The 13,767-nt window shown below is 42.7% G+C and overlaps 1 protein-coding gene across 1 annotated transcript; it reads left to right on the plus strand.

Annotated features, from left to right (window-relative positions):
- Positions 1 to 348: 348 nt before the first annotated feature.
- On the plus strand, positions 349 to 3,416 carry sox11a (SRY-box transcription factor 11a). The gene has a single exon (XM_069661823.1). The coding sequence runs from the start codon at positions 463 to 465 to the stop codon at positions 1,567 to 1,569; it is 1,107 nt and encodes a 368-aa protein (XP_069517924.1). The 5' UTR covers positions 349 to 462; the 3' UTR covers positions 1,570 to 3,416.
- Positions 3,417 to 13,767: the final 10,351 nt, after the last annotated feature.

Raw genomic sequence — 13,767 nt, forward strand, 5'->3', positions numbered from 1 at the left:
TTTTTTTTTTCTTTTCGAAATAAGGGAATAAACATTTAAGTCTTATGTGCGCTTTGGTGCGTGATGCTCATCTGAGGAGCGCATAGTGCTAACTGTGTGTTTAATATGCCTGTCTCGCCCGGCGTGTTGCCCCAGACACTGTGTACCACAAATCCCCACCTCCACTCCAATGAGAGCTCGGGAGGGGAGGAGGAATAAAAGGGCTAAGGGGAGTCTTGTATGGAGTCTGCTGGGCGGAGTGGAAGGGACCTGATTGGACGGCTGCGCGTGACGCAGGGGACATGAAAAAGCTGATAACTAGTTAAGAAGGCAGTTTGTAACTCTGGAAAAAGAGTGCAGAGCTTGAGACATACATTACGCAGCGGACGCGGACGCAGCCGGCGCAAAGAAACAGAGAAGAGCTGAGCTGAGTGAAGAGATACTGCAGCGTCCAGACACAAAGTGACTTGAAACAGAGGGACAATGGTGCAGCACACAGACAACAGCGAGACGGACGGCAGCATGTCCAGGGAGGCTACAGACTCGGAGGAGAGTGAATTTATGGCATGCAGCCCCGTAGCGATAAACCCGGACTGGTGCAAGACAGCCACCGGCCACATCAAGAGACCCATGAATGCATTTATGGTCTGGTCCAAAATCGAGAGGAGAAAGATTATGGAGCAGTCGCCCGACATGCACAACGCGGAGATTTCCAAGCGCCTGGGGAAGCGGTGGAAGATGCTGAAGGACAGCGAAAAGATCCCGTTTATCAGAGAAGCCGAGCGGCTGCGGCTAAAACACATGGCAGACTACCCCGACTACAAGTACAGACCCAAGAAAAAACCAAAGCTCGACAGTTCAAAATCATCAGCACCGTCTCCGGAGAAGTGCGGCAAAATTACTAAGACGCCTAGCAAGAAGTGCTCAAAGATAAAGACTAATAAAAGCGGCTCTAAGTCCTCTCACGGCTACGGGGAGGACTGTGTGTTTCCCAGCTTCAAAGTTGCAAAGACTGTGAAAAGTGAGCTCACCGACGAGGACGACGACGACGAGTACGAGGAGGACTACCGGATGGGGATTAATAAGCCGGGGGACGAGGAGCGCGTGAGGCCGTACAATGTAGCCAAAGTTCCCGCGAGCCCAACTTTGAGCTCTTCGGCCGAGTCCGAGGGCGCGAGCATGTACGAAGAAGTGCGGAAAAACAACCGACTGTTTTACAATATCAAAAACATTACCAAGCAGAGCACATTTCACGCTGCTTCTGTCTCACCAGCATCCTCCAGGTCTGTCTCCACATCCTCCTCCTCTTCCTCCTCCAGCAGCAGCTCCTCTTCTTCCGGGGAGGACGCGGACGATTTGCTGTTTGACTTTAGTTTGAATTTTGCCCCCAGCGCCCCTGGAACGGAGCTGGGTAACCCCAATTCAGGAAACCTCTCCCTGTCTCTTGTGGATAAGGACCTGGACTCGTTCAGCGAGGGCAGCCTGGGCTCTCACTTTGAATTCCCAGACTATTGCACGCCAGAGCTCAGTGAGATGATAGCCGGGGACTGGCTGGAGGCGAACTTTTCCGACCTGGTCTTCACATACTGAACTGCAAAAAAAAGTTGCTCTAGTAATAACAGAGAAGGGAGAAAGTAAATTATATATGTGTCCTGGTCAAAGTTGTCCCTAGCCCTGCCTCCTCCTCCTCCTCCTCTTGTGGGGTTTCTGAAGGGTCCTGGACGGAGGGAGGTGGAGGACCAGGAGGCGAGGTGAGGTTTGAGGAATGAGATGCTTATGAAGCTGGTAGCAAAAAAGCAAAAGTCTGCAGACGTTTTTTTCTGGCAGCATGACAGGGTTTTATGGATTTTTTCCTCCCCGTATAGGTCTGCATTTTACAGTTCAGCTTACACGGACCACAAAGGGAAAAATACGTGAACTTCTATGCATCTTTTCCTCTTCAAAACAAAACTGCAGGGAGCTGAAAACGGACTGTGGACTGACTCAAAGCAAATCTGTGAACTGACAATTGTTCAGGATGTTACTTTACAAACGGTTTATGTAATTTCTTAATGCCGCAAAATGTTTGTTTGTTTTTTGTAACTGATTCAGTTTACCTCCTGGTTTGGAAAATTAAGCAGCCTAAACCTCTGCAGAGTACAGGTGTGGAGGAAACATTTTGATACATAACAGACCTCATCTTTTTAAAAGAAAAGTAAGATATTTTCAGGCATATTTTTGTACAGTTAAAAGGGAATGTTCTTACTGTGCTTTCAGTGAGTTTCAGGCACTTCTTCCCTTTATCATTTGTTTTTAGCATGCAAGGGAGTCCTGGTTTTAAGGATTAAGTTAAATTAAAACTTGCATCAAAAATGCCTTGTGATTTCAAACTAGGTTTTGTACAGTTGTAGAGCAGATTTGTTGAGTATTTGTAGACGATACATTGGCATCATGGGGAACACATACCTCAGAGCTGGAACTAGTTTCAAGATTGTATATGTACTGTAATATAGTAAAGTTAGGAGTTTATGTATATCATACTCGTGATATGTGGATGGGTCCCGATCGCAGGTGTGAAACTGGATTTTGGTATTTTTTATGGCACATACTGTTTTTCCCCCCTCTCATTTTTTTGTGCAATATATACTCTTAAGATACAGACCATCAACAATTGTAGCAAGTGATGGAAAAACAGACTTGTGCACTGTCAACATCATTTCATGTTATGATGCTGAAGCCTGTCCAGGCAGAAAAATAAACAAATCAGCTGGAACTGATACAAAACAATATAATATGGCCTCATGGTGTGATGCATACTACAGATGGATATCACAAATTGAATGTTATTTGACACATATCTGACACCAAAACAGCTCCAATCTGACTGAAAATTAGGGAAGAGGAGTTCTGCGAAAAAGAAAAAGGGCATAGTCTGATACAGTGGTGGTCTGGCATTAACAAGCAAGCAAAAAAGAACATTCCATAGTCCTGTTTCATGAAATGAAACTTTATTTTAAAACTGAAGACTGCCTTCTTTTTTTAAAACATTAACCATAAACCTGTATTTTTTATTTCTTGCACTTAAAAAAAGCAGATATTGTTTATTTTTATGTGGGTCTTACATATGAAGTCTGTTTGATAAAAAGGTTTTGGAATATGACCTAATTATATGCCGAGACGTTTTGTTGGAAGTTCTAGGCAGTAGTTACTTCACATTCCAAGTGTGAATCTGTCTTTGACTCATCTTTTAATAAATAAGTACCTACCACCATCGACTGTCCTTTCAGTTTGTGAATATATGTACACAGATGTGTTAATTGTTGCGTTTGCAAAGGATGTGATGACAGAATGATGCCTATTTTGTATGTAGGCGGATACTCTGAAAATGATGGGCTCAAACTAACATGTGAATTCACATTTAATAAAAAGGAAAAAAAGGAAAACTTTTAAACTGCAGTGTTGAGGTGCTTTTCTCTCCCTGTTTTTCAAAATGTCTCTGCTCAGCTTCCGCTCACCACGCCTCCCTCGGAGAAAAAAGAAAAACGGGACACTGCTGCTTTAAGAAATTGAATTGCCCGCTTGCCTGCGCCGAGCGATCTGATTGGTGGGCTCGCTGGTCCCCTTGGAGACGGAGCTGGAAACAGGAGCTGCTCCTCGCAGTGTGTGGGAGCTCTCAGTGTGTCTGGCCTCCATTCAGAAAAGTAGCACTGTGGCCGGCGCGGAGACGGCTCGAAAGGCTGTGCGAACAGAGGGCTGAGGAAATGTCTAAACGTGACATATGTTCGCTCAGGGCTAAACAGCGGCACTTACTCCAGACAGATACTGTTTAATCTCTGACAAATATGGAGGCTCTTATTCAGAAAGATAATTCTAATGTGAAAATAAACTCAAGCTTTGTCCTAATGGCCTCTAATCCTTCATAATGTCACTAGTTACATGTGTTTGGGTGAAACAGGGGTCGTAGGTCAGTGAGGATTGCAAAGATGCCTTAAAAAAATCTCTTCTCTGTTAGAGTCTGATCAGCTGGATTTTCTAAATAAAATACTAACAAATAACTGGCAGGACAAAAATCAAGCTAAGGCATTTGAAGTAATCTAAATAAAAAATAAAATATAGAACTATTAATGCATACACACCTAAAATCATGAATCTATCTGAGCTAATTATGTAATGACTCATTCAAGGATGCTGTCATCATCCGAGCTGCAGCTACTGCATATAAATCCTCTCTGATATCGAAGTCGTTTATTAGAAAAGAGGAACAATGGTACAATAGATCTCAGCCGTATGATGTCATATAATTGGTATAACAAGCCATTTATTTAAAGTGATAACGCCTTAACATTGTTAGCGTACCTGTTAGCCTCCAGAGGAGCACTGACGCAGCCTTTTGTCTCCACCTTTAACAGATCACTCATAAAGAACCAGAGGCCTCGGCCACTGAGAGATTTGTGTTCATTACAGCAAACGAATCTAATGATGAATATTTGCCATGCACGGCTGCACAGGTACCCCCCCCCCCATTAAGTCAGTTTGCAAATCTGTAATAAAACATTTATCTAGCTATTACTTTACCTGACCTATTGGTCAAAGTTGCTAATGGGTTCCAGGGCTATTCCCAATAGAAGCTCAACATTGATTTTGTGTTCCTCTGAAATATCTGCTCAGGGCTAATGCCACCGGTACATGTTGAAATGAAATTAGTGACCCGTTGAAATTTTCCTCCTATTTCCTCCTTAAATAAATAAATGGAAATGTAGAATGCTCAGGAGACGCCGGGGTGAGATAGCGTCCTGCCAGGGATGCAGCAGAGGGGAGGATATTGTGGCGACAAAGGAAAGTAATTTCCAATCACTTGAGCGGTTAAATCATTCATATAAGCCGGGATGTCACAGTTAAACGCTGTACGTGACACCTATGCAAAGACCCCGGCTGCAGAAGTGAAGGCTGGAGGCTGATCCGTGCATTTGCAAGTTGCATAGAGTGGACATCTAAAATATGCCAATACCATCTTAGAGCTTAAAAACACAACTCCTTTGTGAGCACTCTCTGTCTCCGTCTAACCCACTAATCATAAGACCTGTTATGTTCCCTCACATGTTTTTCCCCTCCGCACTGACTCGCAGTGAGCTCAGATGCATTACATCACTGCTTAGCTTATGCCGCTGCGCAGTAAGATCCCATGTTGTGTCATCATTGATCCACATGTGCTCTTCTTCTCCCAGTGGGAGGCTGTCTAATATTGCACAGGGAATACTGATATTCACTCTCTGAGCTGGAGCTTTCAGCACAACAATAACAACACAGGCTTTGCCTAAATTTAAACCTGTTTACTGTCTGTTAATTGACGAGTGGGCAGGATTTACGGTATCCGCTCCCAGATCTGCTGTCTGAGATTTGGACGCCGTTGCCACCCCCTTCTGTTACACAAGCATGTCATGCTGTTAGACGCTGCCAGTGCGTTACAGATCCCGCGAGCGGTGTGACAGAGTATTGAAATGACACACCAGCAGTTGGTCCCCTTGTGCAACAATGAGTCATGCGCTATGATCCAAACAGGTGAAAAGCTATTTGGAGCATGAATATCATTTATTATCTACTGAATCCAGATGACAAAACTACATGTTTATCTCAGGAAAAAGCCTGTCTGGCATGAAATCTTCGCTGTAATGACCTTATGAGGACTTCTTCCTTGTGTTTTGCAGTTCAGGGAGATTTTGTCTGTAAAAATTGCCTGCCTGAGCAACACTCCAGTCCCCGCGTCCTCTGCTCCAGTCTTGGCCTGGGGCGACTCCTGCTGCTGTTGATGGCTATCCATTTGCTCGGCCCTCCCTGCGTACGGGAGGGAGGCAGAGAGGGAGCGTCGGCCCCATCTGCTGCACCGATATTTACTATCCCTTCACATTTGTGAGAAGGAGGGGTGGCGAAGGCCCAATTCCCTCATGGTGTTTTAGCACTCTGGCAGATGCACACATGTGCACGCACACATTGGAACGGAGTGAATGAGAGAGATAAGAAGCAAATGGGTAGAGCAGAAACGGTGTAAAACTCAGATGTAACTTGGACACAAAACAGGCGGTGTAACTGATAATAAGCGAGTAACCCACACGCTCTTTGCTGCCTAATTTCCCATTCAGAACCTCATTGTGGTTTTTCATTATTTAGCAAAGGCAATGAGACATTGAAAATAAGTTTGGTGGGGAGCGGCGGCGCTGAAAGCAGACACAGCAGGTTGTTGAGAGCAATTCGAACCGGCAGTGCCATTGTGTGGCGGACGCAGAAACAAACAGTTCAATCACTCCTCGCAGAATATGTCCTGACACGCGGTAACATCTCATTGGGAGAAGGTCACTTTTTTTTGTGGGGAGCTGCTGGAGGTCACGCATCAGTCATGTGAATTAGCCTTCGAGAGGGCAGGAACTCGGCTGCACACCTGCTTCTCTTTTCAAACGCCAGCTCTGACTCTTACAGTAATTGAATGGAGCGTCCTTCATGACATCTTTTTGTAGATTTCCCTTTCAGTATGTTTGTAAAGTGCCGCAACATGAGTGAACTCTGACTTCTAGCTCTGTTTAAAGAAAAGCCCTGTATGTTGGTTGCCCGGATTGCGGTCAGTTTGGGATTTACATAACCTTATTTGGAATTAATTGTGAATTTCTGCTTGATATTTATCATCGAGCTTTACAGCAGCTGCGCTCGCCCTTCGCACTTTCCAATAAGAGGAAGGTCATAAGCCTCCTATATTAGTCCAGCTGGGTCATCATGGGTCGTACTGTATGCGGCCTGTGAGTGCTAAATGAAAATAATCCAGATTAGAGAACGAGAGTGTGTCTTTTTATTAAATTACATACATTTGGATGTGTTTTTGCAGCTTCAGTGCTCCATATGTGTTTATATGTCGTTGTTGACCAGATAATGTTGTTGCCCTCTAATCAAATGGAGTGGATCTTAGTGTATTATTAGAGCTCAGCGCTCTCCTATGGCATGTGTGGATCTGCTGAGGAAAGTCTGTTTGGCGTTTTGCCCAGATGCATGGATTTAAGAGCACAGAGTTACCCCCCTCCCCCGATTTAGGATTTTGTGTGTGTGTGTGTTTGTCTGGGAGCTTGAGTCATTTTTTTGTTTGTTTTTGGGGTTAGCAAGATGCCGAAACTTAGCTCGTTCTAACCACAAAGTATCTGCTCACAGCATATATATATATACAACAGATAACAAGCTATTGTAGTTGTAATAAACTGCAAAACAGCAAGCTCTCTGTGTATTTTTAAAAGGAAATTAAAGACGATATCTTTTTAATCTGGCCTTTAATTTGAAATACCGTAATATTCAGTATATAAGACGCACTTTTCATACATTTTTTTAATCTAAAAAGTGGGCTGCGTCATATATACCAAAAATGCAGAGAGAGGTATGTTATTGTGTTACGGTATTTTATCCAGACGACGGCGCTATCCAGTTAAGTGGTGACGTCACACCTCCGCATTAAACTGTTTCTGGGTCCAAGCCGCTACAACGTCTCATATTTACAATATGCCTCAGTGCTGTTTTCCTCACTGTTGTAAGTGAGGAAAACTGACTTGATTGCTGCTAACGCTTGGTCACGGACATGCACCGTCATGATCGCCATTGCAGCCGCCACCCTCACAACAATCAACGTTACCGTAGGCTGTCAGCTACCGCTAGCTACAGCACCGGTAGCTAGCAGGATTGCAAACTCGACATGGTGAAAACAGATGGTAGGCTGTAATTTGTGTGTGTTTTGAATGTGTTTTAAATGAAAATACATTGAAATAGTGTTGAAATAACTTTTACACACGTTTTTATTAATAAATAATATCGCTGTAGAAAACCTTTTTTCCCTCCTGGATACCCCCAAAAACAGACTACGTCTTATATTCTGGTGCGACTTATATTCCGGATTTTACAGTAATGTTGGTCCGAGTTTTCATCATTGTTTTTTTTACACCAGCTTTATCCCTGTTGTTTAATTCACCTTATTTAACCTCAGTCTTACAGCATTTTATGTATTGTTTTCAATTGTTCTTACTTTCCGTCTCCTAGTTCCTCTTGAAGCTGCATGTTTGTATTAAAAGTGCTATATAAATAAAGTTAAAACTCAAAAGGTTACCCCTCCTCTCCTGCAACTCTTCAATTTAATGACACCAGCTACAGACATTCATGACCCCCTGCCTCCACACCCCAGGATTAAGTCAGGCTGTAATCTAGCCTCAAACCTGCCGCTCAAAGGGAGCCCATGCAATTCCCCCCTAAAGCTCGAGCAGAGCCAGCAGTTGGTCATTCATATGCATCTGAAATCTAATACTCCTCTGCTGTGCCCCTCTGTGGCCCCACCTCTCCTGACTCACCAGTGAACCTCGACTCCTCCACTGCACTCCGACCATTATCCACCCCACGCTTCCTCCCTTTCTCTCTCTCTCCCCCCCTCCGCCTCTCTTTTTCTCCTGCTATTTGCATGTTACCCAGGTTACAGTGTCAGGGTACCCCCTCACAGTTAGGGCGCGACGCAAGGTCTCATTTGATAGTCTTTGCTGCTTCAGTAAATAATTAGCACACTGAATCCTCTGGGGCCCTGTACAGGAAGCATGGCTTGCTTACCAGGGGGGCTAAGGTTCTAATGATTGCTATCCTGCAAGGTTTTTGATAGCAGGGCCTCCTGATTCCTGCTCCTCGGCACAGAATATGTGAAAAACACAGCTTGAATGAATAATGAATGTGAATGTGGATGCAGCTGAACAGACTTGATTTACATTCTGAGACTTTTTTAAGCATTTATCTGTCATAAAACGGCTCTGAACAAGGAAACTGATTAGAGGACTATTACATACGGTGAGAAGATTTAACGTGAACTCCTCTGAAGAGAGGAATATTCTTGAAAACAGATGTTTTTAGGTGCTTTAGTAGAACTAAATTAATTTGTATTCTGCAGTGAGTCAAATTAATATGTTCATCTACATTTCTACTCATTAAGACAATGAAAAATCTCGTCCCCCAACATCTTGCGTAATGCATCATATGCTCAGCAGTTGCATTAAAGATTTATTCCAAATCAATCAGCAGCTCCATCCTTCTGAATAATCTCGCCCTTCTGCTAAAGCGCTACACATTTTACCAAAGCATAAAACATCAAACAATCGCCAGATGGATGCTTGACCTCGCTGATTAGCAAAGGAGACACTCAGAGGAAGTAATGCATCTGTAAAATGACGACTCCTGCCAAAAAGTCCATTAACTGCATGTAGATTTTTAATGGCTCCGTCCGACTATGGATGCAACTTCAGATGTTATTGTAAGCGGTGGAGAGACTAAATGAAAATGAGCCAGGACCTGAGTGGGACTGAAACTTCCCTCCTCCCCCTGCATGCATGCCCTCCAGTGCATGTTGAACCCAAAAAAAAAGGGCAAAACGAATCACACTGTTGAATAATTCATATGTATGCGGATGAACAATTCATATGCATCATGCTGAATCTATATCCATTATGGAGAAATGTTATATTTATGGAAAATACGGCACCCCAAAAGCTACACCTCAAACAGTGTCGGGACACAAGCAAGTAAATCTCTCTAAACCTGCAGGATTTGAAGATTTTTCCCATCATGCCTCAGACTTTCAGGCCTGAACCAGAGGAATACGCAGCCTGGTCAAGAGAACATGCAACAGACACATTTTACACGCTACTGGCCCATACGCAGCCTCACTGGGTGGTTGTGGATTGTTTGTAGCCGGTGGGGACTGCTGCTATAGTGTCTGAAGAGATGTGACATGCAGCCCCACTCCTCACCACCGATACACACAAACAATGCTGACACAGACACGCACACACTCTCGCCTTCTCTCTCTCTCTCCTGGCCGGTCGGAGTTATTCATTTCGCTGAGCACCTCAGCCGCCAGCAGAGAAATGCTGTCACTGGGTCATTACAAATACCCACAGGCGGTGGAGAATGTCCTCACAGATACGGGAGACAAACGCGGGCCTGCATGCCGAGGCCTGAGTGCTGCTGCTGCGGCGGCGGCTTCACGGTGATCTGAATGACCTACATTTCTCTCCTTAAGACATTTCAGATTGGACCTGATGAAATCATGGATCACTAATCCCAGACCCTGCAGAACAGAGATATTTGTTTCATGCATTAGGTGGCACGCAGAGAAACCACAGCCAAGTCCAGTCAACGTTTTAATAACGCTTGCTCATTCTACGAGACTGTAGCTTTTCTTCTTTAATAATATTACACAGTAGATTATGATGTTATGCACTGATTTGAATGGTGTTACGACTTCAGATGCAAGTGGTTTAATTATATTGTCTGCCATTTCCTCAAATACAGTTCTTTGAATTTAAATTGTGATATTATTCAGATTTAAGGACAAAAACCTCAATTTAAACAACTGTGGGCGTCTCAGCTGATATTAATTCAACTTATATTGTTATTTCCACTTGCTACATGTCTCCATTTATTGTGTCCTTTCTGCTTAACCAATATGTGGACTAATGACAAAATGTTTTGGGTGAATTGGCGGTTAGCTAGCTGTGGCTAGTAATAGAAACTTAGTCTTAGGAAACCTTAGGTAACGTTACTTTTTAAGTATGTTGTTATGTGACTGTATTACCTACTGAGAAAAGTAACGTGTGAGATTACTTTTGCGTTGCCAAAAATTAAAAACCCCTTTGCGTCACGTTATGCATGTCAGTTATATTGTCAGGACGGCGTGTAGCTTACTGTCTACCTCTCTACTCTGCCGTCATTGCATAGCCTAATTTACGGCCCATAATCTCTAACTCTGCAGCCTAATAAAAGGAATGACAGACACGATATAACCTTTAAAGCTCTTTATTTAGCCAACAGTGTGACAGTGAACTGGGCAGAGGCATAGGCACAGCTGTTTCAATGAAAACAATACTACACAGACTCGCCATTAGCTTTGTGGAGCTGTGTTTAGCTTGCAGATGCTACTGTAAATTTGAAGTAGAGCTCTTCGCAGCTGACACGCACTTATCTTCCAGGCACAACTTACATTTCGCCGTCACGTTGTTCTTGTCCCTTTCACCCTGAAGTTCAAAGTAATGGGACTATTTCTATGTAGTAAATGCTGTCCACTCTGCTATCTCGCTAGTCAAATTAGCTAGCTACAAATGGTGGTACGCAGCTACCTGCCAAGAAGTAGGAGAGAAACAGAAACACGGGGGATCGGGGATTTTCTTTTTTTGTGGTGACAAAAGAAAAAGGGAAATACAGCAATTTTTCAAGCGTTTTATGAAAAAGCAACTTTATAACACGTGACTTGAACTGCAGAAGTAACGCGCTATGTTACGTGTTACAAGAAAAAAAAGGAACCGGAGTACTCTAATGGATTACTTTGTAACGTGTTACACCCAACACTGGTGTTTATACATGTATTTTTTTCATATCTAGACAATTTATTAAAAAATGTTGTTATCATCTGCTTGTTTGGGCCTTTATTACCAACCCTCAGATAGCTTAACACGGTGTCCCTTTTCACATATCTCTCTTTTGTGCTACACGATTGCACCTATATGTCTCTATTCCTTTAATCTATAAATAAATAATTTGAAACTTCATCATTTCAAATTTTAACCATAAAGAATTTACATTTGCACATGATACATTTTGATCCAATATATTTAAAATTCTCCTGAGGGATGCAGAAATATATTTTGGATTAGTTTCTGAATATATAAGTAAACATAAAAAGCCCACTTAAGAAGTGCTGTTGAGGAAGCAGTGTGCGAGGCGGTGGCCTGTGCGAGGCGGTGGCCTGTAAGAGTCAGTCCTTGTAACACCGGGCATCCCTCAGGGGTGAATGTGTGTAACCGATCTCCCTCACACACACACCTCATGTATGGCATATATTGACTACAGGTTCAATCTACATTCAATCATTCACACCAGCCTCGTGGTGAAAATACTCGCTCACTGCTGTTCCTGGCTTGATACTGTACTTCCTCCGTAGCCTACATGTGGCTCACCTCTGTGGCAGGACGGTCAAACGCTATTTCTTACCGAGTGGTAAGATGAGGGACACAACTGTGATCAAAAGAGGACTCATTGATTTTCAAAACCACAGATTATGCTGCAAATATATATCAAAGGGAACAGCCTGCATGGCCTCTGTGATATGCTCTGCATGATTTAAACATGCTACGGCCATGTTTAAGCCTCAAGCTAACACATTTTAGCTGGCAATAACGAGGTGTTTCTGCCTCCTTGCCTGCACACGGGAGCCACTGAGGTAAAAAAAAACAAAAAAAATCAAAATGGGTATTGAGGGAAGAAAAGAGTGTAATACTAGAAATTGTGCCACTGTGATTCGATGAATTATTAAACTCCCCTTCACAGATTTCTTAATTAGAAAGTGTAATCCAGTAATTAACATTAGGAACAGCTGGCTGGTGCAGTATATCACTGAAACATATAATCCCACTTCTACTACTCATAAAAACTCCTTAATAATCCCATTAGGTCTCAGAACAGAAACTATACTCGGCTCATTTTTTCAAAGCGCCAGCCTCAACCGTGTAATTGCCGTGCATTTAAGGCAATTTGGTCAGTGGCGACAGAAACCTGCTTACTGCTGAAAAGTTAATGACACTGAAAGGCAATACTATACCCCGACCACTTAGCCTTACCGTTTGACAGCATTTGTCATTACACAATTCCTTAGTCCAAAACGGATGGATTATACATTTCCCACATTTGCTTTTAACTCTACCAAGGCAAGCAGAAAAAAAAAACAGTCATCGAGGCTAGGTGTGATTGACAAGATGGACTGGAGCAAATTGTTACATCAGCTTAAGAGTCAGAGGAAAGGAAAATCGTCATCAAGTCAGAAATAAAAATGGAAATAACACAAATACATCAATAATGATAACACTTTTATATATAGGACCTCAGTAACTGCGCAGATTTAAATTGCACACTGTAAAAAAGTAAGCTGTCAGAATGATTGCACAGTACGGATTATGAAATATATAAATATATGCAAGGGTAAATATACATGTCAGTGCTAATTTGGCAGCTATTTTATTATTAGACTTAGTCTTTTGACGAAAATGTTTATTAGTTTGAGTTTCATTTTACTCATTTTTAACCTTTAAAGTGTTAGTCCAGTTTAAAGTTATAATCTCAGTTTCGTTCTCTTTGGCAGCACCTTTGGCGATAAAAGGTAATTGCGGGAGCACACTTCCCAGATATACAGACATGTTTGACGTCCACGGTTGTAACTCTTGATTTTCCTCACTGACGGTCGCTTTCCTTTTTAGACTGTTTGCCTTCATCTGAGCGTCCAATTTGTTCCTTTTTCTTTGGATTTTCACTTATTTTTTAAGTCGTATCTGTAGTCATCAACCTTTTCTTTGTTTGTTCAGCCATAGTAGATTACTGTTTACTCGCAACACTTGCAGAGGCCGGAAAACCGTCACTTTACACACAAGTGTGTTTGTTGCATTGACCTCCAACACCCAGTCCATAATACTGCAAATGCGAAGGCTTTCATCAGTGGGCCATAGGCTCTATCACCACTGTGTTACTTCATTCGGCGATAGATCGTGGCTTAACAGACATTTATTTAAATGAAAATCAAGATTCTCACTTTAAGTTGGAGATAACTCAAAACATTTTCATCCAGTTTTAGTCAATAGGTCATCACATTTCAGTCATTACTTTAAGTCAACACGTTTTCTCTTGTTAAAGTAAATCGATTAGCCATTTGAAGGTATCAGAATTTGGTTAGAGGTGACAGCTTTGTGTATGAATCTAATATCCGGATTC

The sequence above is a fragment of the Semicossyphus pulcher genome, unplaced genomic scaffold, assembly GCF_022749685.1.
Source record: "Semicossyphus pulcher isolate SPU_LCO1_2020_fin unplaced genomic scaffold, fSemPul1.0.p SCAF_14, whole genome shotgun sequence".
In the NCBI taxonomy this organism is placed as follows: Eukaryota; Metazoa; Chordata; class Actinopteri; order Labriformes; family Labridae; genus Semicossyphus; species Semicossyphus pulcher.